Below are 23,481 nucleotides of genomic sequence, written 5' to 3'. Positions count from 1 at the left end.
ATCTGCCCAAATCCTGAGGAAAGACACACGGCTGTTTGCTGGAAGTCACAGAAATACACTGTGGGTCACACACTTGAACCAGCCATAGGTACCTCCTGAACTTTTCCAAGCTCACTAAAAATCCACAGCTTCTAGCAAAATCCTACCAGGCTAGGCAGCCAAGTCAAACACTGAGAGTGAAAAAAACAGATCGATTCATGTGATTTGAGGACAAAGTTATTTCTGCCTTGGAACAGTGTCCTGAAAGATGCCGCAGAGTCTGCAAACCTATTTAGATAAGCAAGTGCTGCTACCACCAAGTTCAACACTGCTTCACAGTCTGAATGAAAACAAAATCTACATTTCTAAGTTTGCAGTCTAAATCATAAGGCCACGTGAGATTTGTACCAGCAACCAATCATAAAAGGCTAACCATACAGAAAAATAAACTAGACCTATTTCTAGTTTTCGGCATGTCTGTCTTTCCTGATGTTGTTAAATAGGAGCAAACACTGTTCCTCTCTTCAGACCTCCTGGTTAATGTTAAGAGCCAACATCAACAGTCAATCTGGTATTTGGGATGGTCTGGCCACTGGAACCAGCCATGCAATTTCCCTGCAAATGATGTCTAATTTCACAGTGCTTGTATTGCACACACATACGCAAGGAGAATTGGGATCAGGGATTAGACAAGACCCAGTTTTGGTTGTTTTCCTTTCCGCTGAAGCTTTGTCTGGCTGTTGTCCCTGTCTGTAGCACTCTTACCTGCCATCGTATTCCACAATCTTATTCCAGTTGATGTATAGCTCAGGCGATTTTTCATCCGTTTATCTGCCTGTGAATTGCCACTTCTCCATATGCATTTTCTTATCATGTACTTTATTGTATCGTTTGTTTCCCTCTTCATGGGAGCTCAATAAAGTTTTAATCCCATGCCTTCATTGTATTTCATATGCCTGCCACCCAACTTTACATTACACAGAAATGCAAATGCAACAAAAGGTTGATCCTGAGACCAGAGTGACAACGAGTATTATAATTTTACTTGTATCTCACAGGTGAGAGGTTCTGCATACCCTCATCCTAGCAAAGAACAGCTCAACAGGAGACCCTCCATATCTGCAGGGTGGTTTCTCCAGGGCAAAGAGCTTTCCCTTTGTGCTCAGCTATGGGGATAGTCCTGGGGATAGCCTTGGTTTTCACTTTTATGTCTTCAACTCCTGCTTGCAGAGGCTGAATGAAAGGTTGCCACCACAGCTTCACTGATGCTGGTGCTGTCCCTCTGCTTAGTGCCTTGGACCCTGAGCCTCTCCCCTCTTGCCCTCCCAAAGTGTCACCTGCTGGGAACGTCACTCTTGAGGAGTGGTGGCAGCAGGATGGGGTCTTCTTCAGGGAAGGCAGGGAGAGACAGGTAAAGCGACGGAGGAGCAAGCCACGTATCAACTCAATGAAGGAAATCTTGGCCTTCCTGAAATAAACAAAAGACTTGCCTTTGGCTTCAGAGAGGCTAGGACTTTTCCTGCTCTAGTGCCCTCCAAAAGTAATATGAAATCAAAAGACAGGTGTGGCAACAATCTAGTGCTCCGGGGGACAAAACTGGGCTGGGTTCAAATCTGCACGAATTCACTGCGGGAACCTCAGACCTGACCCCTTGCCATGGGCTCTCGGGTTCTTGGCTCTGAAGGAGAGAGATGGATCCCTTCCTACACGGCACAGCAGCCTTCAGAGCCTGCTCTTTTTGGACATCACCTTCTGCGTTGGCACTCCCCGGCAGGCAGAGCAGAGCCTGCAGCAGTGCTGGCCGCGTACAGAGATTCAGCAGACCGCGCAATACCCGTGCCTCAACAAGAGCCATGAGCTACCAGGTGCAAACATCCAAGGAAAACAGGTTTCTTTGATTCCTTTGAAAAGTGCATCCTCCGTGTGCCTGCGTTAGCAGATGGATGGAAGTGATGACTCCCCAGCACACTGAATTAGACAGCTGAATATATCTCCGCAAAAGAAATTGCTTGCCTCCCATTTATTTGTTCAGCCAAACGATGGCAGAACATCGATTATGACTCAGCTACATATTTATCTAGCAGAAAACATTAGCTCTCAGGGGTGGAAACACCATTTCCACATTCCTCAGTGGCCCCAAGGGTCTTCCCTCTAGCTGCAAAACACATTTATGCCTTGCGACGCACTGACCCGAATTGAAGGCAAACATCTTGGGGCAGGACAGGTGGCTTTATTTTTAAAGTACAAATCTGACTCACACTGTGTGTGTGGCTCGTGCCACATGCAGCTGGGGAGCACGTCCCACAGCCCAGCCTGCCATCCCTAGGCTGGATGATGCTGGGACCAGGGGCTCCTGCTCTCACAGGGGCAACGAGCAGGTGTAAGGATTGCAGCAACCGTATAGATAATGTAAAACGAGGGCTGCCTTGTATCTGCAGCCCCTCTGCGCGCCGGCCAGAGCAATAAGCGCTGTGCAGAATATAATTTCTATTTTCTTTTTGCCACGAGATGGCACCACGATCCCTCTGAGTCACAGAGAGCCCAGCCCTGCAGTCCTTCCTGGGGTAAAGCACCCTGCCAGGCACAAATTCCCGCTAAGGAGGGCAGAGCTAAGCCTTGAGGCTTTAGGCACCCCCAGTCCAACTGCATTCATCTGCGAGCAAGGCTGGGAGCAAAGACACATGCACTATTTATTCACCATGGACCTGGAAGAATCGGGTAGTATGCAGGGAACAGGAGGAATCTTCTCCTCACCACCCTACAGCAGTCTGGGATCCCTCCCAGGGCTTAACCGGCTCAAACACTGTGGAGCAATGGCTCAACCCACCTCCCATTGCAGTCCTATCAGCATTTCAGACCAAGGAAGAAGCCAGCTGCTGTAAAAGCGGCCTGTTGCCTTCACTGATGAGGGAATGTGATGAGGCTCCATCTCTAGTCATCTCAGAGGAGGAGAAGAAGAGATGGGAATGCTGGGAAAAGACAGGGTCCTGACAAATCTCACAGAAAGCTGAGAGAAGTAAGGAAAGGGAAGATGGACAGGTTTTCTGTCACTTTGCCTGGATCTGCCCGGCTTCTGTGCTGCGTAAGGAAAGAGCATTTTAGAAGTATCTTTGCAATGTTTGCACTCTTGCTTGTTCACACATGGTGCTCTGAAAAGAAGTTGTGCTTATGTATCTGAGCTACCTTTGTAAAAATGTAGGGGAGGGAGGGGAGTGTCTTCACTTCTCTGGGGAGAGCTGTTAAGTCCCACATCAGTGCAGGCGTAGCAGAGCCTGCACCCAGAAAGGGCCAAAGACTCCCAAGGAACCATGCTAAGGTTCTTTGAACCTTGCTCAGAGCAAGGGCAACCTAAAAAGTCCAGCTTTTGGCATCTGGGATTCAAAACCAGAAGTCTGGAAAGTGTTGGAAGAGCATCCATCAGACATAGAAAGAGCAAGTATCTGGGAATAATTTATCCCATGTGCAGTAGGGAATGGGAAAAGAGCAGGGGTTAGATGACGACCAACATTTGTATCTAATATTGCTCTCCAGATGAAGAAATGATCCACTCTTGAGAAGCATCCTCTCCCAGAAGCTCAGAACTAGAGTAATGTTTTGTATTTGATGTGTAAAGTAGTGGCTGTCCTGTCATGTATCAGGCTGGAATTTTCCAGGTAACCTTACCCACCAGCCCTCCTCTGCTTCTTAGAAAAATACTTGTTCAACAGGTATTTTAAGCATATAGCCAGCACTTGCAAGGCTTTGAGTAAGAAGACACTACCTGTCTCTAATGCATCTGCTAGGCTCTGTACGAAACTACTACGTGGATTTGTCTCAGTTCAGAGCCTTGGCCTTATTGGCGTAGCACAGCACAGACACACTGTGGATGGGGTCTCATGGTGAATCCAGCCTCTGCGGTCGTGTCCAGCTCAGATTCTTTGACCCCAGGTGGAGGCTTAAAAGTAAATTTCTGGATCAAGCCTGTGAAGAAGATGAAGAGTTCCATCGTAGCAAGACTTTCTCCGATGCAGTTTCTCCGCCCTGCAATGCCAAAAGCATGGCTGTTGGTGGAATGATTGGGTAAGTGGCGGCTCAGCCCGACACCTCTTGCCTGCTACTTGGTAGCAATAGCGTGAAGGACAGTATAGGCCTCAGAAATGCAAAATAGCATGGCATGATATTCAGCAGCCATCACCATTGGTCTCCTACAGGCATCTGAACAGAGATGTTTCACTCCGAGCCTGCAAGGAATTGATCTGGGACACCCTAGAAACCAGCCTTTCCAAGGCAGAGGGAACGTTGAACTCTTGCTCGTAGGTGTTGAATCTTTTGTAGGTCCCAGTGGTGTCATTAAACACCCGGGCCCGGTGTGCCTCCCGGTGTGGGCTGAGGGGCTGTCTGCAAGTCATCAAAACCCAGGGCAGGCATTTCTAAACCATCCCCGCCACTGATGTCTGTGCTGTTCCCAACAGAGGCTCGGATCCTGCCACTTGGCCAATATCTTCTGAGGGGCACTGGGAACTCAGTGCCCTGTGCGGGATCAAACAATTTCGTTACCTGTGGAGAAGGGCAGGAACGCTTTCTTCTTTACGAAGTTCCCATCCGCATCAAGGAAATGGTTGGGGTTGAATTCATCTGGCGTCTCCCATTGCGTTTTATCCAGCAGCACGGAGGTGAGCAGAGGAATCACCGTTGTTCCCTGCAGCACAACCACGCTCTGCTTTAGCATGTGTGGATGTAGCAAACTTCTGGCTTTGCCCATTCAGCCACATAACCGTTCCTCCCTTTGGGCTGTGTCTGCAAACAAACTTCTATCTCTGAAGAACTAATTTCTGGGCTTGCACATGACCAAATGACCCTTAGTTAGCGTGGATACCCAGTTCACTGGAATTACTGACTAATATGCAATTAAACAACAATGGTTGTTGGCTGTTCCTGAGTTATGAAGCAGAAGAAAGACGTGGGCCAGGCTTCCTTCCTGCCCAGCTGCTCTGCGCTTGCCTTAAGCCGGCAACGAGACAATGTCGTGGGACTTTAGAGGCAGAAGTGCTCTACAGGGAATGAATGGCAATGGAGAGTGGAGAGGATAAGGAACAGACTCCAGATCACAAAGATTGAGCTATGGGAAATGGGAAGTTTTGTGCATAACGCTAAAGTCACACTGACATCAGCGTGAGCACAGAGGAGATGGGCGATTAGGGAACTGGCTCTTCCCCACCAAAAGCCCTGTGCTTCAAGCTCTCCCACTCCTTGTGACATTTTGCCCTGTGGGTCACTGGTGTGCTGCACCCCTCTCTCTCGGTCCGGAGAGCAGCAAGTACCTTGGGGATGAAGTAGCCTTTAAAGTGGGTGTCAACAGAGGTGCACCGTGGAACATGGGGCAGGAGGGTGACAAATCTCTGCACCTCATGGATCACAGCATTGGTAAATGGCATTTTTTTCCGGTCCTCAAATGTAGGCAAGCAGCCAGGGCCAAGAACTCGCTCAATCTCTGCGTGCACCTTTTCTGCAGGGCAAAGGAAAGGCACAAAGTGAGTTTCCCTCAGTGGCAAAGCACCTCCAAATCCCAACTCATGCTGACTGTTAGGAGGTTGCCCAGCCCCTGGGAGCAGAGAGAGAAAAAACCCTCAGATCCTTTGGTCCTGAATGGCAGCATACAATGCTTGGACAGAGATGGACAGGTTCCAGGTGCTCAGATTTTGGATGCATGAGAGGCTATGAAGATTTTACAGGTGAGCATCACTTATGAAGTCACTGCAGAGTACTTCAGTACCCTATGTAAGAAAAGCAAAACCGTAAAGATGTCCTACTTTGAATGTCTGGGTACTTCATCAGCAGCAGGATGGCCCATTGCAATGTTGTAGATGTTGTCTCAGTGCCAGCCATGAGCAGGTCGAGTGCAGAGGCCAATATATTTGCATCATGAAAAAGTGTATTGCTTTTATTTTGCTCCTTTAGGGAAATAAAAAGAAAAAAACCACTGCTGTTAGCATGGAAAGAGAGAACTTGGACAGGTAACCTAGTCTTCAGAGACATTACAGTGGGATGCATGTGAATTACTAGTGCCAAGATGCACTGCGTTGACATACCATTAGAGAAATCCTTCGGTTTCCAGCAGAAATATTTTCACACTTGAGATTTTGTCCCCAAAAAATGAACTCACTGGACAAGTTCATTGATTTTCCAACACCACATGACATTTATCTGCTCTGGGCAGTGGTTATCTGATCGACTCAGGACTTCCAGCCCCTGCCCGTGGATTCTGAGAAGCTGGAAAAATTGATGGGAGGTGCAGGACAGTGCCTTCCCGAGCCAGGGAGCTGAGGTTTGCCCGGGTGTGTGCCAGGCCCTTCAGGAGCCGCAGGAAAGCCCAGGACACCACTGGCACATCAACTCCGCTGCCTCTGCTTCACACTGCTGATGGGAAACGCTTTGCCTGTTCCCGTGTGCAACAGCCGAGGCACTCGCACAAGGCGTCAAGCCCAAGTACCCGTCCTGCCCACCACCCGTCTCAAGTACGCAGATGCAAACGCTTGGAGAAAAAGGGCAAATACAGACTAGTCCCTCCTTTCTATACTCCCACACTATCGCTCCTGTTGGTAAAGCCACTACGTGGGAGCTGGTGATGTGTTTGCACAAACACCATAGGAACTTGTGCATCTCTGCAGCTGGGAATGTGTTGCCTCTTCCCAAGCCCGTAGGGAGGGATGCGTCTGCCTGGAGTGTGTTGGAAAAATGACATTACCTCTCTCTCCCCAGCAAGGAAGGGACTGTAGCTGACACCTGAGGACAAGTTTTAGACATCCATGTGATACAGTCTGCTTAATTATTTCTTGCTTTTCCTTCAGTATGCTCTATTTAATGTATTAAAATAGGAGGATGTTTACCCCAAATTTAAATATTTTTATATAGACCATAGTAGAGCACGTTCATTAGACAAGCAACACAGAGAATCTCTGTATAAGATACTGCACTAGGAATTGTCGTATTGTTAAAATACCTCTTGTTTGAATACCAACGCATCAATGTAGCTCCTCAGGTTGTTTTCATTAATACTTTCTTTGCTTTCCTTGATGCACTTCTTTAGGATCACACACACCTCTTCTACTTTTTTCAGTATCATCTTGTGAGGTTTGAGGAGAAATCCAAGGAATGGGTAGAAATTAAATAACTAAAAAGTAAAAAAGGAAAAAAAAATCACAGAAAAAAAATGTAATTCACCCATTACCTTGTAAAACTCGAGTATCATAATGAAGAAGTCATTTATGTGAGGAACCAAATGACATGTCATTGGAGTCTCTCCTTTTTGGTAACTAAAAAGTTTTAATGTATAAAAATGCCTCCTCTTATTAAAAATTCTCTACAGAAATGAATGGAGCCTATCAGACTTGTCTAGACAGAGCCTATAAACATGAATTAAAAAAAATACAATTAAGGGAAAGTGATAGTAAACTCATGAAACAATGAAATTACATTTTTAAAGAGGTAATAAAGCAAAAAGATAAAGCATTACGCATTACGCAATGAAAATTCCAAATGTTTAGCAAGCCAAAATACTTACGTTTTAAAGTTGTTAGATCATCATTTTTAACTTTCACATGAATTATAAATCAATTACACTCAGTTCTCAGCATCGTTAAATTTCACAGCACAATAAACAGTTGCATTTTATGTGCAGGGGGGTTACTTACACCATTTCTCAATGTTATAAATAAACAAGCTGCAGAATAAGATCCACAAATCTCTTGCTTGTGCTAACTGGTTATAATTTTTGCTGTTTTCTGCAAAAACTAAAAAATAAATTCATCGACATCTTTTTTTTAAACAGCTTTTTGAATGACTGTTTCAATAGTACCTTAAGTAACTAATACTCTATTCCTTGTGATGGAGGATTAAGTTTAACAAGAGCTCTTGGCTCAAATGAGAGCATCTTAGCTGGAATGCTCTTTTTATGAAGCTCCATTGAGCAGGTATTGATTTAATGCCACGACAGGAGGTATGAGAGGTCCGTATATAATGTCCGCAGCTCTGTACTTGGTACTACTACTCTGTAATTTCACTAGTTTAAGAAACTGTAGCAAGAGACGAAAACCTAGTAACCCCCAAATACACAAGCAATTGTCCCTAAGGCAAGAGGTTACTTTTGGGATGTTCACACAGCATTCAGCAGGAAATAACTGGAATGAGCGTGGCTCTTTTTCTTTGTACATCCACAAATAAAGTCAGTATTTCAATAGTTTTATCACTGGTGTGTTTCTAAAGAAAGAAACTCTGGCCATGCCTTCCAAGGGGGACCTGATTCCCTCCTGTCTCTGCCACTTGAGCCTTGTTTGAACTGAAAATACTAGGGAGTTGAACATGCTGGCATTTTGTGTTCTATTATGGGTACTGCTGGAAAAATACTGACAAAACCAAAAAAACCTCCAAAACCAGGAAAGTTCAGAATCTTTCTGAACTCTTTGCCAACACTGCTACGAACATTTTTGAGACAGACTCCAGGAACATCTTCCTGCAGTTGCTGTGAAACACCAAAGACAGAAAGTTGCCCAGATCCCAGTCCTATATTAGGGTCTGTTTCCTCATGGGAGACTACAGTTTGCCGTAAAATGTAAAGTTTGCTAAATAAAGTGACTAAAAATAATAACATAAAGGGCAGCGTCAATAGCACTTCTGTGGATTTCCATTAATGCTCCTGGACGCTGCCCACCCCAAGTCCCAACGTGCTGGAAGCCTCTGTTATTGTACTTTCTGGCTATAGAAGAATCAAGCACATCCCTTCTGCTGGCACGGTCACATCAGCACCTCAGCCCAGTGCCGCCATGTGATGTTGGACCTCCTTCACAAGCAGATTTCATGAAGGAAGAAAAACCCCAAACAAAGAATCTTGTCCCTGCCCATGGCAGGGGGAGTTGGATTAGATGATCTTTAAAGCTCCCTTCCAACCCAAACCACTCTATGATTCTATGAATCTTGTTTCAGTAACCTAAAGAGTCTCCAAAACCATCCAGCAATAGTAAATTGGGTTGACCTACCAACTCTGATGAGATACCGGAGCATCTCAGCACAGGTGGTAACTTACATGCAAGAATGGAGAGCCAAGAAGGTGCATAACTTCATCTATGAGTCTTAACAGAGTGAGAAACGTTGGGTCTTCATAATCAAACCTTCTCCCAAAGAGAATAGCAAAGGTGATGTTGGTGGGAGCCGTATTCAATAATCGTAATCGGAAAGGTCCACCTAGAAATGAACAAAATCATAACTGTATTGGTCATTTCTGGAGCAACCCAGAGGTCTTCACAGTGGCTTTGTAAAGTAGCATGAAACACCCGCTGCAACCTCCAGCTCACCTTTAAAGGATTTGATCAACTCGATGAGAAACTGAAGCTCCTCAAGCATCATTTCTTCTCCAAGATGCTTCCCCATGCCGAGATCCCGCATGGTGGCTATGGTGAATCGCCGTGTCGTCTTCCAGAGCTCTTGAGAAGAAAAGAACACACCTACGGAGGGATTGCATGCCCTGTTTGCTGAGGTGGTACAAGATTTTCTCAGAAACACCAAAAGCACAGCTGGGGAGTGCAGGTATTTTGCAACCTGGAGCAGCCTGCTTGGGAGAGGACTGGGGGGCTGGCTTGGGAAAGCACTGCCCCAGGTAGGTTCAGGAGGGCAGCAGGCAATATTTTAAACAGTTGGGTGCAGTTCATACCAAAGCTCTAGGTTTGCCTTGTTTATAGCTTTGTCTTTTTGCAGCCACGCAGAGTAAAAAGCTCTATGCATGTTATTTGTCTCAGGCTGACTTGTTTTTCCTTAGAAAAACGACCCAGCTGTTTCAGAGAGCAAGGCTAGGAGCAGATGACACCGCTCCATCCCTGTCGTGAACAGGACAAATGATTTCACTGAACAGCTTTCATTTTAGAGGATGAACTGTATACTGTGCAGGGGGACAAGGAGGGGTAGCAGGGAGGTACATTTGCTTACAGCTTGGGTATACCCCCAGCTGGCTAACCCACCGGCCAAAAAAAGTGCTCAGCTGAGAGGGCACGGAGGCGTTTGGGTACAATTCAAAAGATCCCCTCCCCAGGAGGGCTTCCAGGGCTGAACATAGTCTACGTCTTCATACGGTGGTTGGGAAAGTAGCGCAGTGTACCCTTCCTCACACTGGGCCTCACTCTTAAAAACAAGATTAAAAAAACCCCACACGCTGTATGCATTATATACATATTAGGTCATCAAATCTTTTCCTTTCAGCCCTGGATTATTCCGTTCATTGTTTTTCAATGTCTAGTCTTGGGCAATACATTACTTTTTAGCATGCAATTCAGAAACATGCCAAAAATCTGTTTACAGAAGTAATTGTTTGAGGTACAAACAGCCCGTGCTATTGCACTTTTGCCAGTTCTTGCAGTCTTTATCATGAGTCATGCGTGATCCACGCTTTGTCTGAACTCCCAGTAACTGTAGAAAAGAGATTGCACAAGGACCTCAGCCTTCACGTTGTGAAAAATAATTTCCTTCCCTCTGCACTGCACAAAAACCCCCTTGAAATGTGACCCAAGTGCCAAAAAACTGATAAAACAAAAAACTGATAAGGCAAATAGGAAGATCCCCAGAAGTGTTTTTCTTAAGAAAACAAACAACTACCCCCAAGCCCCATAAAATGTAGCCTTCGATGATAAGGACACAGATCAAGACTCTTAAATACTGGTGCAATTGAAACAACGCATTTGAGAAACAGCAGAGCAAGCACGTCCTTATCTTTTCAACCTGCCACCAAAGTACCGTTTCCATGCTGGATGTGATAGAAAATGGGTATAGCTGGTCTGTCCGCAAACACATCCGCCGTGTTCAGTAGGACATCATTTACTGCCTCATAGCCAGTGAGCACCACCACCTTCTGAAAACCCAAATGGACGGTGAACACGGGGCCATATTTCTCGGAAAGCTAGAAGGAAAGAAAAATCAGAGCATGGAAGTCATCAGCGGGAGCAGTACGTCCTGCTGGGGTGGCTGAAGAGTTGCCTGCCCTCCTCCTTCTGGGGCCAGAAGGGATGGAGGGATGCCAGAGATAAAGCCCTGAGACACTTAAATGAAAAAGGAATCAAAGCAAATAAACACTGGTCTGTTTAACCCAACAGCTTCCACAAAACTACTGTTATTCTGAGCTGGTTGGACTCAAGTTGGACCAGTGGGTTAAAGAGGCAGACAGTAACAAGACACTTTGGACACCATCAGCAGCATAAAAGCATCACTGAGATCTGCCAGGCAGCTACTGAGCAACTGCTGGTTGGGCAGGCTGTAATGCTCCAGTCCTCCACAAGAGGATGGAAGAGCAGAGGTGGCCTTATTTATTATTGTCCTGGTTTCGGCTGGGATAGAGTTCATTTTCTTTCTAGTAGCTGGTATAGTGCTATGTTTTGGATTTAGTATGAGAAAAATGTTGATAACACACTGATGTTTTCAGTTGTTGCCAAGTAGTGTTTAGACTAAGTCAAGGATTTTTCAGCTTCTCATGCCCAGCCAGCGAGGAGGCTGGAGGGGCACAAGAAGTTGGGAGGGGACACAGCCAGGACAGCTGACCCAAACTGGCCGAAGGAATATTCCATACCATGTGATGTCATGCCCAGTATATAAACTGGAGGGAAGGCTGGCCGGGGGCCACTGCTCAGGAACTAACATGGCATCGGTCGGTGAGTGGTGAGCAACTGCATTGTGCATCACTTGTTTTGTATATTGTGATTCTATTGTTATTATTATTGTCATTTTATTATTATTATCATTATTATTTTCTTAGTTTCTGTCCTATTAAGCTGTCTTTATCTCAACCCACGAGTTTTACTTTTTTTTTTTCCAATTCTCTACCCCATCCCACTGGGTGGGGGGAAGTGAGCGAGCGGCTGTGTGGTACTTAGATGCTGGCTGGGGTTAAACCACAACAATTATAAAAAGTTAAATAAAAGCTTTGTTGTAATCAATGCAAAGAGGTATATAATATGATTCACCAAGGATGGACGTATGAAGGCATAAGAAACCATTGCTCTTTCAACTTGCCTTAGAAAATTACCACAATACCACACTCTACTTTTTATTTCTGCTATACTGTAGTGTTCAAGCCACTGCAAATCAGGACTTTATAGTGAGATGCGAGATAGCGGGTAGCAGGAGCTCTCTGGAGGCTCACAAACATGGTCTTGCGAGGCCTTACAAGGAATTAAGGCTTGACTGAGAGCAACGGAGTTGAAACTGCATAAAGCTATGGTGAGATCAAGCCTGGTGTCCCATAAAAGGAGACCGGTTCTGGCAATGTAAACCAGAGGAGGCTCCAAAGCTTAGCAACCCCTGCTGCTGTACCAAAGCAAATAGGTAGCCCAGGCAGAGTCTAATCTGTGCTTCAGCAATACAGCCAGGCTTGTTTTATTTACGCAAAAAAAAATAGTTCACGGGACGCTGATTTCAATCATTTGTTCAAAATAATGTTTTGGTTGCTGCATCATCTACCGTGCAACTTTCATGGGGGAATCCTTTAGGGATTCTCCTTTTGGGGAGGATTTTCTACTCCAGGTCACTTGTTTGCTAGTACCTTAAAAGACTTCTGCCATGTCAGGCGTGAGATCATTATTGCAGTTCCACAAGCTCAGTAGAAAATCTCCCCCTACCCATAGCTGACTGCAAAGGGCAGAGGATGGCGAGAGGGTCCCCCAGGCTGCAGCTGTAGACCCCTTTCCTGGTTGTTTTCAGCAGTAGATCCCTTTCCCAGTTGGCTTCTTGATCCTATAGTTCAATGGGGGAAAGAAGGCACCGGTCTGGCCAATGTGCCCAATACCTTCCCCCAAGTCTATGTTTCACTAAGATGCTCTCACCTTGCTCCCAGGTCCTCATGTCACCTCCTTTCCAGCCTTTGCTTTGCTTATTCTTCCCAGCATATCCATGCACCACCACAAAACCCCTTGTCCCCCACCCTCCTCGGCAGAAAAATTTCTGGTCTTGCCAGAAACAGGAACCACAGTCCAAACCGCTTCCCAGCTCCCAAGCTCTGGCTGTCGAGCCCACTGTGAGCTGGCTGGGGTAAGATGAAGATGCATCTCCACAGACATCTCCGAGGCCCCTTGCATGGCACGGTGATGGGAATGAGACAGGGAAAGCCAGCTCCTCTCCCCTACCTAGTGCTAAGAAGGTCGGAGGGCTGCTGGCAACCTGATGTTAAAAGGCTTGGTGTAAGGTCCAGGATATTCACACACACGTCCTGACATGGGGAATGCCTGCTGAGCCACATTTTGGCTCTGAGAGACTAAATACATCGAGATTTTCCCCTTTTTTCTGGAAGACAGATGTGAGGCAACTGTGATTCCTACAGAGAACCTTGTCTTGCATAAGTCCAAGTCATTCACTGTTTCAAATGATTTCTCCTACATTTCTTCTTCGGGCTTTGCTATATTAATTCCCATTCTCATAAAAAACTGGCAACACGAGTGAGAAATACAAGCCATTTTGGCAACCACAATTAAGCATCCATCTTTCAATTTGGCTACATGGACACTCAAATATTTTAAAGTATTTTGCAACACAAGGAAGATGCCAAAATTTAGGTCCATCGGTCTGATCTGATGCGGATACTCATAGTTTTCAATGTGTGAGTAGTTCTCATGTAAGCACTGCTCATATTTAACATCACCCTTTGCAGAGTTGGGATTTCATAGTTTCCTTGGTCATTCTGAAACCTTTAAAACACCACAGTTTTTTAAGAATGCATTTGGCACTGAAAATCATCTCAGAACTCTCACCAGAGGAGAATTTTAAATAGGTACATGCTGACGTTCAACACCCTAGAAACAAAGGACACCCGTTCTTACCTTCATTAGTGACTTGTCTTGCCTTCTGATATCCAGCAAATGCAGGTTGCCAATGATCGGAAGAGGAAACGGACCGGGAGGCAAATTTAAAGCTGATTGCTTAAAAACTTTTAAAACATAGAGTGCAGCTGATAAAAGCAATGCACACACCCCACAGATGAAGAGGGCTGTGAAGGCAGCCATATTTTGGTGGAGCTTGCCTTTCTGGAAAGCCACCGAAACACCTTTATTAGAATGCTCGTGTTATCTCATTATATTTATTCAGAGTAAATGATGTCAGGGGTTTTGCTGAGCTTTGCACAATCTTCCCCTCCACCCCCAGCTCTCCACAAAAATTGGAATTTATGTCTGCAAAAGGCAAAGTCCAAGCACAACTCGTGGAGGTGCAGGACTGCAGGCTCCCTGCCGAGTGCAGCGGGGCAGGTTTGCTTCATTTCCAAAGCCTAGCTCAGACTCTTCTGCCTGCAATAATTTCCCAGAACCTGTGAGTCCTATATCTGCTTTACTATGAGGCATCGATTGTGAAAATTCTGTTAAGATTTCCACTTCATCTATCTCACATCTAAATTCTTCTTTGAACACAGACAGCTATTTACTTTCTGCCTTCTAGCTCTTTACCTTACAAACGCTGATGCCCAAATAATCCTTCAGGGTAGACAAGCATTGCTCATCCCATGGTACAGTGAAGGAGAAGCAGGTCCTGCAGGCGAAGAGACTTGCACCAGGCCATGCATGAAGTTGGGTGGACAGCCTCTTCCCTCCTCTTCCACCTTCTTGTGTCCTTGCAGTGAAGCATTTTCTCCCAGTGAAGGGAAACAGAACTGGGCAATCTTCACATCCAGAAAAATCAGGACCCATTTGCTGCCTCCAGAGATTGGGAGCTCTGTTGCTTATCTCTGTGCTCTTCCTATTTATTGACACTTTGAATCTGGGCTGTCCTAAAGACATACGTGGTATGCAGACAGAAAGCTGCTCCTTATGTCAGGGTAGCCCTATAACCTGGCTTGAATGATTCACCAGCCCAGTGTAAAACACCTAACAAGGCACTCGAACAGTTCTTGCTCTTCCTTACTGCAGGCTACATTAGAGAAAGCTCAATAAAATGCAGAGTTGCTGACCTCCTCTTGTTTTTTTCCCTATCAGAGGCCGGTGAAAAACTAATTCACTGCTGCAAACTCCAAAGGTGTAATTCGGTGTCGTGCCCCCCTCTTTCATGAGTGGGTCTTTTAGTGAGGGGCATTTCTTCCTGCTCCCCATCCAGTGTCAACTGGTACCACTTTCACTCTATACACAACAAAAGGGATATAAAAACCATGACTTGGAGAGCTGGATCATTGAATCAATAAGAATGTGGAAGGCTTTGTAAAAGATCTGCTGTTCCCACTGGTTTCTGGCAATGTCTAACAGAGTGAGACCTGTCAGAGACATTAGTGGAAACACGCATCACTTTTGTAAAACTACCCTGATCTCACAAACTATGCAATGGTCCCACAGGTAGGAAAAGAGCATTTGACATCTGGTTTTTTTGAGCCCTTTTAGATCACAAGGATTTTGTACCGCTCCATACTGTGGTATGAGATGGTTTGAGCCCTGAGGATGCTTTGGGACTGTTCCAAGATGCGCAATGTTCACACCTACACTGGACACAACGCTCATTCAAACCTGGACTCTCCCATCCCTCTTGGGCGGGCCACGGACTGACTGGAGAGGACATGATCTCAGCTCATACCCAGTCCCCTCTCAAGCTCGGGAACCGTCCAACCATCCCAAACCCGCTTGTGTTACACACAACAGCATCTGTGGTAAGAGCAGGAGACGGGGAGTCTGGATACACGCCTTTGCGCCCTTGCTGGGACAATGACTTGTCTATGTGGCTCTGAGGAGCGCAGCGCAGGGCTGTGTCCCGGGACGGCCCCGGGATGTGTCAGGGCTGGGCTGTGAATGCAGCCGTTGTGCCCGAGCCCCGCTCCCCTGGGGCTGACTCAGCTCCTACCCCTCCTCTGTAGTCATTTCTGGGAGATATTTTGGGCTCCGTGCAGAAAGCAGGTAAGCAGGACTCAGTGTAGGAACGGCATCTTCTCACACCATAAGAATTACCAAAAGCTAGAGGCAGAGAGACGTCACTCTGACACTGAAAATGTCTTTCTGATTCCCAAAGAGAAGGGAGCAAGGAAGCAATCAGCCCACCTCTCCACGCACACCCGGCTCTCTGCCCTCAGCCTGCCAAGCGGGAGGAAAGGTTACTCATTACCTGCTGGGTGAAGCAACCCGTGAAAGAGGCAAAGCTGGGGAAAGATAACAGCATCTTAGATGGCCTACAAAAACATTTTCACCAAAGAGATTTAAGTTAAAAATTAAAATGAAAATTAATCGTTATCTAGGAGTAAATGATCTCTCTGAAAAAAAAAAATCAAAACCTCCCCAGTCAGGGCAGGGTCATGTCACAAGTGACAGGAGAAATTACAGAGAGGGGAGCACAGAAAGAAAAGCCCTTACACAGAGTGCCCAACACTGAACCACCCACGGATTTGTAGTTGGGAAAGAAAGTAATTCCTTGGGCTGTGTATAATTATTTGGAGGTCAAGCCTTTCGAAATCAGCCACTCCTGGACAAAGAGGACTAGAGAGCAGAAACCAAGGTCTCCTTCCCCGCATCTGCCCTTGGAGCCAGCAATGGGCAGGCAGGGTTAAAATTCAGACTGTAATAATCACCATTTCTGGATGTATCCTACTGTAACTTTGCATAGCAAGGGGCCTCAGGAACAGCACGCTGCTTGAGCCTGCTCCTGCAGGAATCAGGAGAGCGAACCTTCAAAATCTTGCACTGTGGTATTCAGGACTACATTTATCAGGGGGATAAATCTGTCCCCCAGAGCATCACCTGGCAGTTTGGAGAAGCACCGTGTTATTCACCAGCACACACAGCAGTTGCACGGAGCGTGTCGGGATGTGCTCTCCAACCCTGCAGCAAAGTCCCTGTCACACACAGCTGCGTCCCCAGCCTTTCCCGTAGGTGGGCAGCACTAACGAATTAATGTCCCTTCTGGGCATTTAGTGGTAGGAAAGAACTTAATTTCCGCTTTAGAGAAAAAGACCTCAGTCCCAAGCCAGGCCGCCCATTTCTTTGATTCTAGAATATTTTTCAAGGTGATTACAATGAAATAACCTCGCAGCAGAGGTGAATGCTCCGTTCCCTCCCCTGGCACACTTGGCAGCTCCAGTGTGGAGCTGCTTTACCTGATGAGCACTGGGCCGAGACATTTAGTCTCTCCAGGGGCCAACCTGGCAGAAACTCTGCTCTCAGATCTTTCACTCTTTTCTGAGGCTTCAGGGTTTGCTCTTCATCATCACACCGGGCTCCTCCTTCCCCAGCATCACTGGCAAACCCAGCTGCAGCACATTTTAAAGCAGATTTGCCATGCTTTTTAAATTCTCCCTCCCTGGCCTTCTCATCCCATCTGCCCATCCTCTGATCCTTGAAGCTTCAATCCCAGGTTTTAGCTGGTCCTTAATTATGCACAAACGTGACATGTTTAAGATAAATACTTTTTCGCTCCTCTCTTTCTGCATGAAGATTTCAGCTTTTCCCCCTCCCTTTCCTCTCTGAAAAAAACTTTGCTCCCCACCCTGATCTGCTCCCTGATGGTACCCATGGGCAGCCCTGCCCTGCCTGCACGACATTTACCTGCACAGAAAGCTCTGCACGTCTGAGCCTGTGCCTGGGTGGCAAAGCCACATTGCCGTCCCCAGCACCGTGGGAACAGCCACCTCTGCCACCCACATCGCCCCGTTCCAGCCTGGGATGCATCCTCACGCGACCGCTGCCTTCCTGGCATCAACAGAGCCTGAAACTGGCAGTTCTTCCAAAGCAAACATGAAATCACGGGCAGGCAAAGCCTCCTACTTCCACAGTCCTGCGTTGCTACACACCAAACAAAAGCCCAGATAACAAGGCCAGGTCTCCAGGCTGGGTTTTTCAGGTTGCAACCTTGAAAACACCATTCCCTCTCTCCGCGAGTGGGCTTTTCCTCCCCATCCCCATCTCCACGCAGCCCCCCTCAAGCAAGCACGAGAGCGCCGGGGGGGGCCGTGCCCTGGGAAGCCGGTGGGATCAGCGGGAGGCTGCAGGACCCGCGTGGAGGGCAGGTCAGCCGGGAAGGAGCCAGCAGCCCTGCGGCGTGGGTGGCCTCGGCAGCGCTTTCTCTGCTCCGCAGCCGCAGCTTGGAGGCGGCCACAGGAAAAAACTAAGCCCTTCTCCATTTATTTTTCTTGCAAGCTGTGTTTTAAATGTTACCCTGAATGGCCCTTTGAAGCAGCACGAGCTGCCTCAGACCTTTCTCTTCAGCTAATTAACACGTGCCGACAGCCGTGGCAGCCTGGCGCGGCCCCGCGCAAGCTCTGGCCCAAACCCCACCGCCCAAACCCCTCCACGCCTTGCACAGCCAAAATGCTGTTGACCCTGAAAGCAGCAAGCGCCTTTAAGTCATTAATCCACGCGCAGGCTTTGTCTTCCAGGTTGGAGCTGTCTACCGTGAAGTTGTGTCTCATAACAGGGCTCGGGGGCACCGGCTCTTGCTGGGTTTGGAGAGGTTTGGGGTTTTCTGTTCAGAGCTGGAGGCCAGGCATTTTTCAGAGGAAGGTTAAAGTACTTAAATGGTGTTAAGTGGGATACAGGCTTCTACAGTCCTGTGTAGATTGTCTTTTAAAAAGCCCCATCATATTTCTCGGTTCCTGGGGTCCATCACTCATCTCAGGGATGCTAGCTGTTCTCCAGCGGCAGCACTTTACCCTTCACTTGAATGTGAAGTGCACTCCAGCTAAAGAAATGCCATTATCCCTGGTTTATAGAAGGAAAATCCAGATGGAAAAGGAAAAAGATTAGTTCAAAGGCCACATGAGACAGTGATGAGCAGAATTGCAGTCATCGCTAACAGGCATACCAAAAAGGGCAACACAGTAAACGTGCCCCCAGCAGATAATAAAGTAACTCAGTCTATCACAATTCGGATATTTTATCACCCATGGAGCACTTGAAACATGACTTGCAGTTGCAAAATCCAGCCTGTAGTTTTAATCCTGTAGTCTCAACAGTAGTAATACTGAGAAACAAGCCCATCTCCGTTCGAGAGCCATTTTAAATGAACCCAGACCTCTTCTGGAAGCACTTTAGGGATTTGCAAATTGTGGGGTTCGGAGATGCTAACATATCACCGCACTGCATCACCAGCCAAAGGGGTACCATGCTCCTTTTGAGGTTACAGATTAATATTTAATTCAATCAGTAATTTTAACTTAAAACGTAGTAGTATTGTCTGATGAGCTTAAGAGCATAGACAGTTACCAACCTGCAGTAAGTGAATGAGGCGCTTGCCCATTTTAAAGAAGGATTGCAGCGCTAGCCAGCTTCATTTCCCTCTTGCTAGTGATTCTTCAGGAACCAGGCAAAAAATCCTTAGAGGTTTGCTCCATAAACCATTAGCCAGTAAAAGTCTAATTAGGTCAGAGACATATGGTCTTGAACCAGTAAAAAATTCATTGGTGGCTACAATGTTATTAACCTCACGAAATGGGGATGTATTTCAGAAGCTGCCGGCTGAGCATTGAAAATTGCGTCACGTTCAGTCTTCATCAGTGAAACTTTTGCTCTCCTAAGCCAGCAAAAAAAGGAAAAGGCAACACTTTTGCTAATGAAAACTGCTTTTTTCTTGCTATCATGCCAACTATGAGCATGAAAGGAAAAGGCAACAGTTTTGCTAATGAAAACTGCTTTTTTCTTGCTATCATGCCAACTGTGAGCATGAAGATGACACAAAAGATCTTTTCTGAACCAGTTTTCCCCAGCCTTTAAAATAGTCTTGGAGCTCCAAAGCCTTAGTGAAACAGGAGATGATGGGAAGTGAAACCAGTAGTCAGCACACCTTATGCATTGCAATTCTATAGTTATGATGATGTAAATCTAGTTGTTATAATAAAATCTTCTAAGTCACTGTGAAGTATTTGCACGCATTCTCCCTTTTATAAAGAAGAGCCCACTGTAACCTCAAAAAAAAATCGCAAGAAGAAATTCCGAGGTCGTTATCTCAGCTCTTGACTGACCTCACAACCAAAGCTGGGCGCATCTCTGCAGGTTAGCTGGGCTGTTACCCCAGACCTGTGAACCATGAGGTGTCACCCCCACATCACCACCACGTCCCCGCTCTCCGGGCAGGTGAGTGACCTGCAGGAAGCACCACTTGGTCCCAGAACTCGTTAGACCAAGGAGCTTCCTAATTCCAGCGAACAGGGGACGTCCTCAGCTTGCCACCATGGTTTAAATTTCATCTCACTTACTTTGGGCTTCTGCTGAGCGGAAAGGGATTCAGAAGGAGCTGAGCTCTGGGATGACGTGTGTCAGGGAAGATGCATCAACTTCATCAAGGCCAACTCTTGTCCCTCTGACATCAGCTGAGTTTTACCATTAGTTTATATTCCAGCCTGCCATTAACAACAGCAGGAATTTGGGGCACGCTGCAGTGGGGCTCAATGCCCTAGACAGGCTCCAATAACACCCCCTTTCTCTTTGAGGTGTCCCAGTGATGATGTGTCCATAATCCCTCTGTGCGGCATTCACGGTTTTGCTGGACACAAGGGTGAATCGTGCGCTGCTGTCACCGGCTCCACGGGGGATTTCTGAATCAGTGCAGCTACATCTCATACCCTACTCATACGAAGACACGCGCAAGAGTGAGACAGGCCGAATTTAGCCCTAATTTGCAGAGTTACGGCCTTGTAATAAGCACAGGAAAGTGTCTTTAAAAGGAGATCGCTTTCTAATTGCTTCTTAAAAAAGCCTTTAACATGGACTCTCTTTGGCATGACTCAGGGCTGCATTTCTAAATCCAGTTTCTCCCATGAAGTTTACCCTGGCTGTTTGGTTGGGTTGCATCCACATGCTATTTTTACTTTTTGATCATGAAGCCTGTTTACAGCATAGAGGAACAATATGGGAACAGAAATAAAGCTGGGACAAACCCAAAGGAATGAGACCAGTAATGGTATTGCCAGCATCTCTGGCTTGAAGAGCAAGAGGCCCTGCAGCTGTGCAGTACCTCAGTGAGACTCAACTCACTACTCCCTTCTGGTTATGTATTTCAAACCTCAGTTGTGTTTGATTTACCCATCATCTGCAAATTTAATACCAAACAGTTAAAATGCCTGCATGTCCTTAAGCTGCCAGCTTCATATCTGCAGTACATTATGAGAGAGTATTTTCTAGAATACAAAGGCTGAGGGACTGACTGTCACAACAGTATCACTTTTGGCTTCCTTAAATATGGTAATCAAAGTATTTTGAACAGTAGCCTACAGCTACTGAATACTTTTCTGTCTCAAAATAGACACAAGCCTCCTCCCACCTTCTGCCATGAGCTTTTTGGTCACTGAGGTTTCGGTGGTTCAGTCCAGTTTCCTTTGCTATATTCAGTGAGCGCAGCCCATCTGGTTGCTGAGTCTTTGATCCACGCACTACCAGCTTATACTGTGAAGCACAGAGTCAAAAGGACACAAAGTGTTAGCGGGGAAGGTTTGAAAAAGGAAATATTTTCTATATTTGCATTTACATTTTTAATATAGTCATGTTGTCTAGAGGCCAGATTTGGGGAATGGAAACCAGGAGCCTGGTTTCTATTTTCAGCACAGCCACTGATTGCTCTGGGTTGCTGGCAAATCTTTTAATCTCTTTCCCTCTGTTTTTCCCTTCTGTAATAAAGGGATGATCAGACCTCCCCAGCTATGCCTTGTGTGGCAGCATCCTCTGATGAAACACAGCAAGGACAAAGTATTAATAATCACTCCATGTAGAAAAGCCAAGAGGTCACAGGTATTTAAGTACAGTTTAGCTATTCAGTGCTCCTTTATGCATGCACCATGCCTTGATGTTAATAGAAGTTACATATTAATATGGAATGGAAAAGTAGGCCCTTCAGGGCACAAAAATAACCATATCCAGAGCACCACTGAATAAATACAATATAAAGATGAAATCACTCCAAATACCGAACAAATTGAAAGGCAAGGAGATATTAAACAGGAAAAACAAAGTCACCCAGCCCTCCTCCCAGCTGGCATCTAACTGCCCTCAACACAAAAACATGGATGAAAAGGAGTGTCAGGTACCAAGAGGGGACGCTACAAGTGGTCCCATAAATGGTTAAGTGTTGCCAGTCCTCCGCTTCTTTACTCCTCTGGCACCTTCCTGAGGAGATATCAAGGGGATGGGTAAAGGACTGAGGTCCCTAATGGCGATAAAGCAAAGCATGTGCTCAATCTCACGTGGAATCGACCCTGTAGATTACGCCATCAGTCCATGCCTGCATCCTCCACGTCTGCCACATTGCCGCTTGTCCTTTCCTCCCACAAAACCACCCCAGGGCTCCTTCCACGCAGCCGTCCTGCACTGCCAGGTACCAAACCCCCTTTCTGGGCTGCTCTGCAAAGCCGCTGCCTTTTGGATCCCTGCAAGCTGGTCACGGCTGGGTTACGGCTACCTGGGATCTGCCAGATCTTCTCAGTCCCCCGCCTGCTTAATGCCAACTGCTGCACCTACGGCCAGATGTTATCCTCTCCTCACACCCCCCGTCCCCATCCCTTGTGTGAACGCTCTCTTGCATGAATGATCTCCGACACTGCTGTCAGGACCAGGGGATGAGCAAAGCCCGGCTGTTCCTATCAGCTAAGCCACCTTTGCTCATTTTGTTTACGTGAGCAGCTGCACTGGCAGATCTGGGGGAGGATTGGGGGGGATCTTGGTGACGAGCAGTCTGCAGCAGAGATCCACTGGACCGCTGCAGCTGCAGGCGGGTGTGTCTTTAAAACCTTGAGCATCCTCCCATCTATTCCTTCGGTCCAGTTATTAAAATGATTTCCAAAAAATCAGCGTTGCATGACACTGTGCAACAGGCAAGCTGCTTATTCTTTGCACAGCCTCTTGGATCATGCTGAAATAACATGCATATGCTTTTGGGGCAGAAACCAGCGTTTATTTTAGGAGGTGCTTTAGGATCAAGACAGTCACCGCTAGCTCGTCGCCTTTACTGTTCAGGATTATCGGACCGCAAGTGACCTTTCAGATTCTTAAGACTTGGATTACGAAGGGCTTTATATACTAAGCCTAATGACTTGAATTATAGCCTTAGCATCCTGACAATCAGAACAGGACTATAAGCATTTTACTTTCTTCTATCCACAAAACAGCTTGGGCTGGATTTTGAATCCATTTCAAGGGTATGTCAAACCAGTGCCCATCATAATGATCTAGTTGAGTTGCAAGAAAGATAAGATGACCTAGGTAAAGGTCATGTCTGAGAGAAACGGCAGGATTTTCTAGGTAAGCCAGCTGAGACATCTGTCTTCCTTCCTCTGAGACAATTATTTTATCATTTCCAAATATTAAAAAATCACTCTGAAATGCTACAGCACATTTTAATCCGTGAGGCTGCAGTAACAGGACACAGTATTTTGTCATTTTCAAATCTCTGCAGCAAATAGCTTTGTGGGACCGATAATTATCTTCCTGTAACTGGCTGAACTGGAAATACCTTTCAGCTCTCAAAAAAAAAACCAAACCCAAAACAAGTATCAGCAACTTATATGACACCTGATATCAAGGCATGCATGCTGTAGTTGCCATTTTCAATCACCGT

The 23,481-nt window shown here is 46.3% G+C and overlaps 1 protein-coding gene across 2 annotated transcripts; it reads right to left on the bottom strand.

Moving 5' to 3' along the window:
* Positions 1–3,411: 3,411 nt before the first annotated feature.
* Positions 3,412–14,355, bottom strand: LOC128134692 (cytochrome P450 2W1). Of its 2 annotated transcripts, none has more exons than XM_052772727.1 (9): positions 13,803–14,355; positions 10,735–10,897; positions 9,306–9,455; positions 9,038–9,195; positions 6,959–7,129; positions 5,769–5,910; positions 5,280–5,464; positions 4,516–4,657; positions 3,412–3,999 (listed from the first exon to the last, which is right to left on the bottom strand). In XM_052772727.1, the coding sequence occupies exons 1-9, from the start codon at positions 13,983–13,985 to the stop codon at positions 3,812–3,814; spliced, it is 1,482 nt and encodes a 493-aa protein (XP_052628687.1). In that variant the 5' UTR covers positions 13,986–14,355; the 3' UTR covers positions 3,412–3,811. The 2 variants fall into 2 exon arrangements, with proteins under 2 accessions (XP_052628687.1, XP_052628688.1); XM_052772728.1 differs by lacking the exon at positions 13,803–14,355 and adding an exon at positions 12,533–12,876.
* Positions 14,356–23,481: the final 9,126 nt, after the last annotated feature.

The sequence above is a fragment of the Harpia harpyja genome, chromosome 21 (genome assembly GCF_026419915.1).
Source record: "Harpia harpyja isolate bHarHar1 chromosome 21, bHarHar1 primary haplotype, whole genome shotgun sequence".
Taxonomy (NCBI): Eukaryota; Metazoa; Chordata; class Aves; order Accipitriformes; family Accipitridae; genus Harpia; species Harpia harpyja.
Note: the sequence above shows the minus strand (reverse complement) of the source record. Positions and strands in the feature narration are given on the sequence as shown.

What these genes read in the sequence shown, in the direction of transcription:
- LOC128134692 (XM_052772727.1), bottom strand. Translation starts at nt 13,985, where the DNA reads ATGGCTGCCTTCACAGCCCTCTTCATCTGTGGGGTGTGTGCATTGCTT. An exon ending in GTTGATCAAATCCTTTAAAG is followed by an intron (nt 9,196 to 9,305) that starts GTGAGCTGGAGG and finishes GTTCATTTCTAG; the next exon opens with GTGGACCTTTCCGATTACGA. An exon ending in GTTCCTGCCCTTCTCCACAG is followed by an intron (nt 4,000 to 4,515) that starts GTAACGAAATTG and finishes TTGGCATTGCAG; the next exon opens with GGCGGAGAAACTGCATCGGA.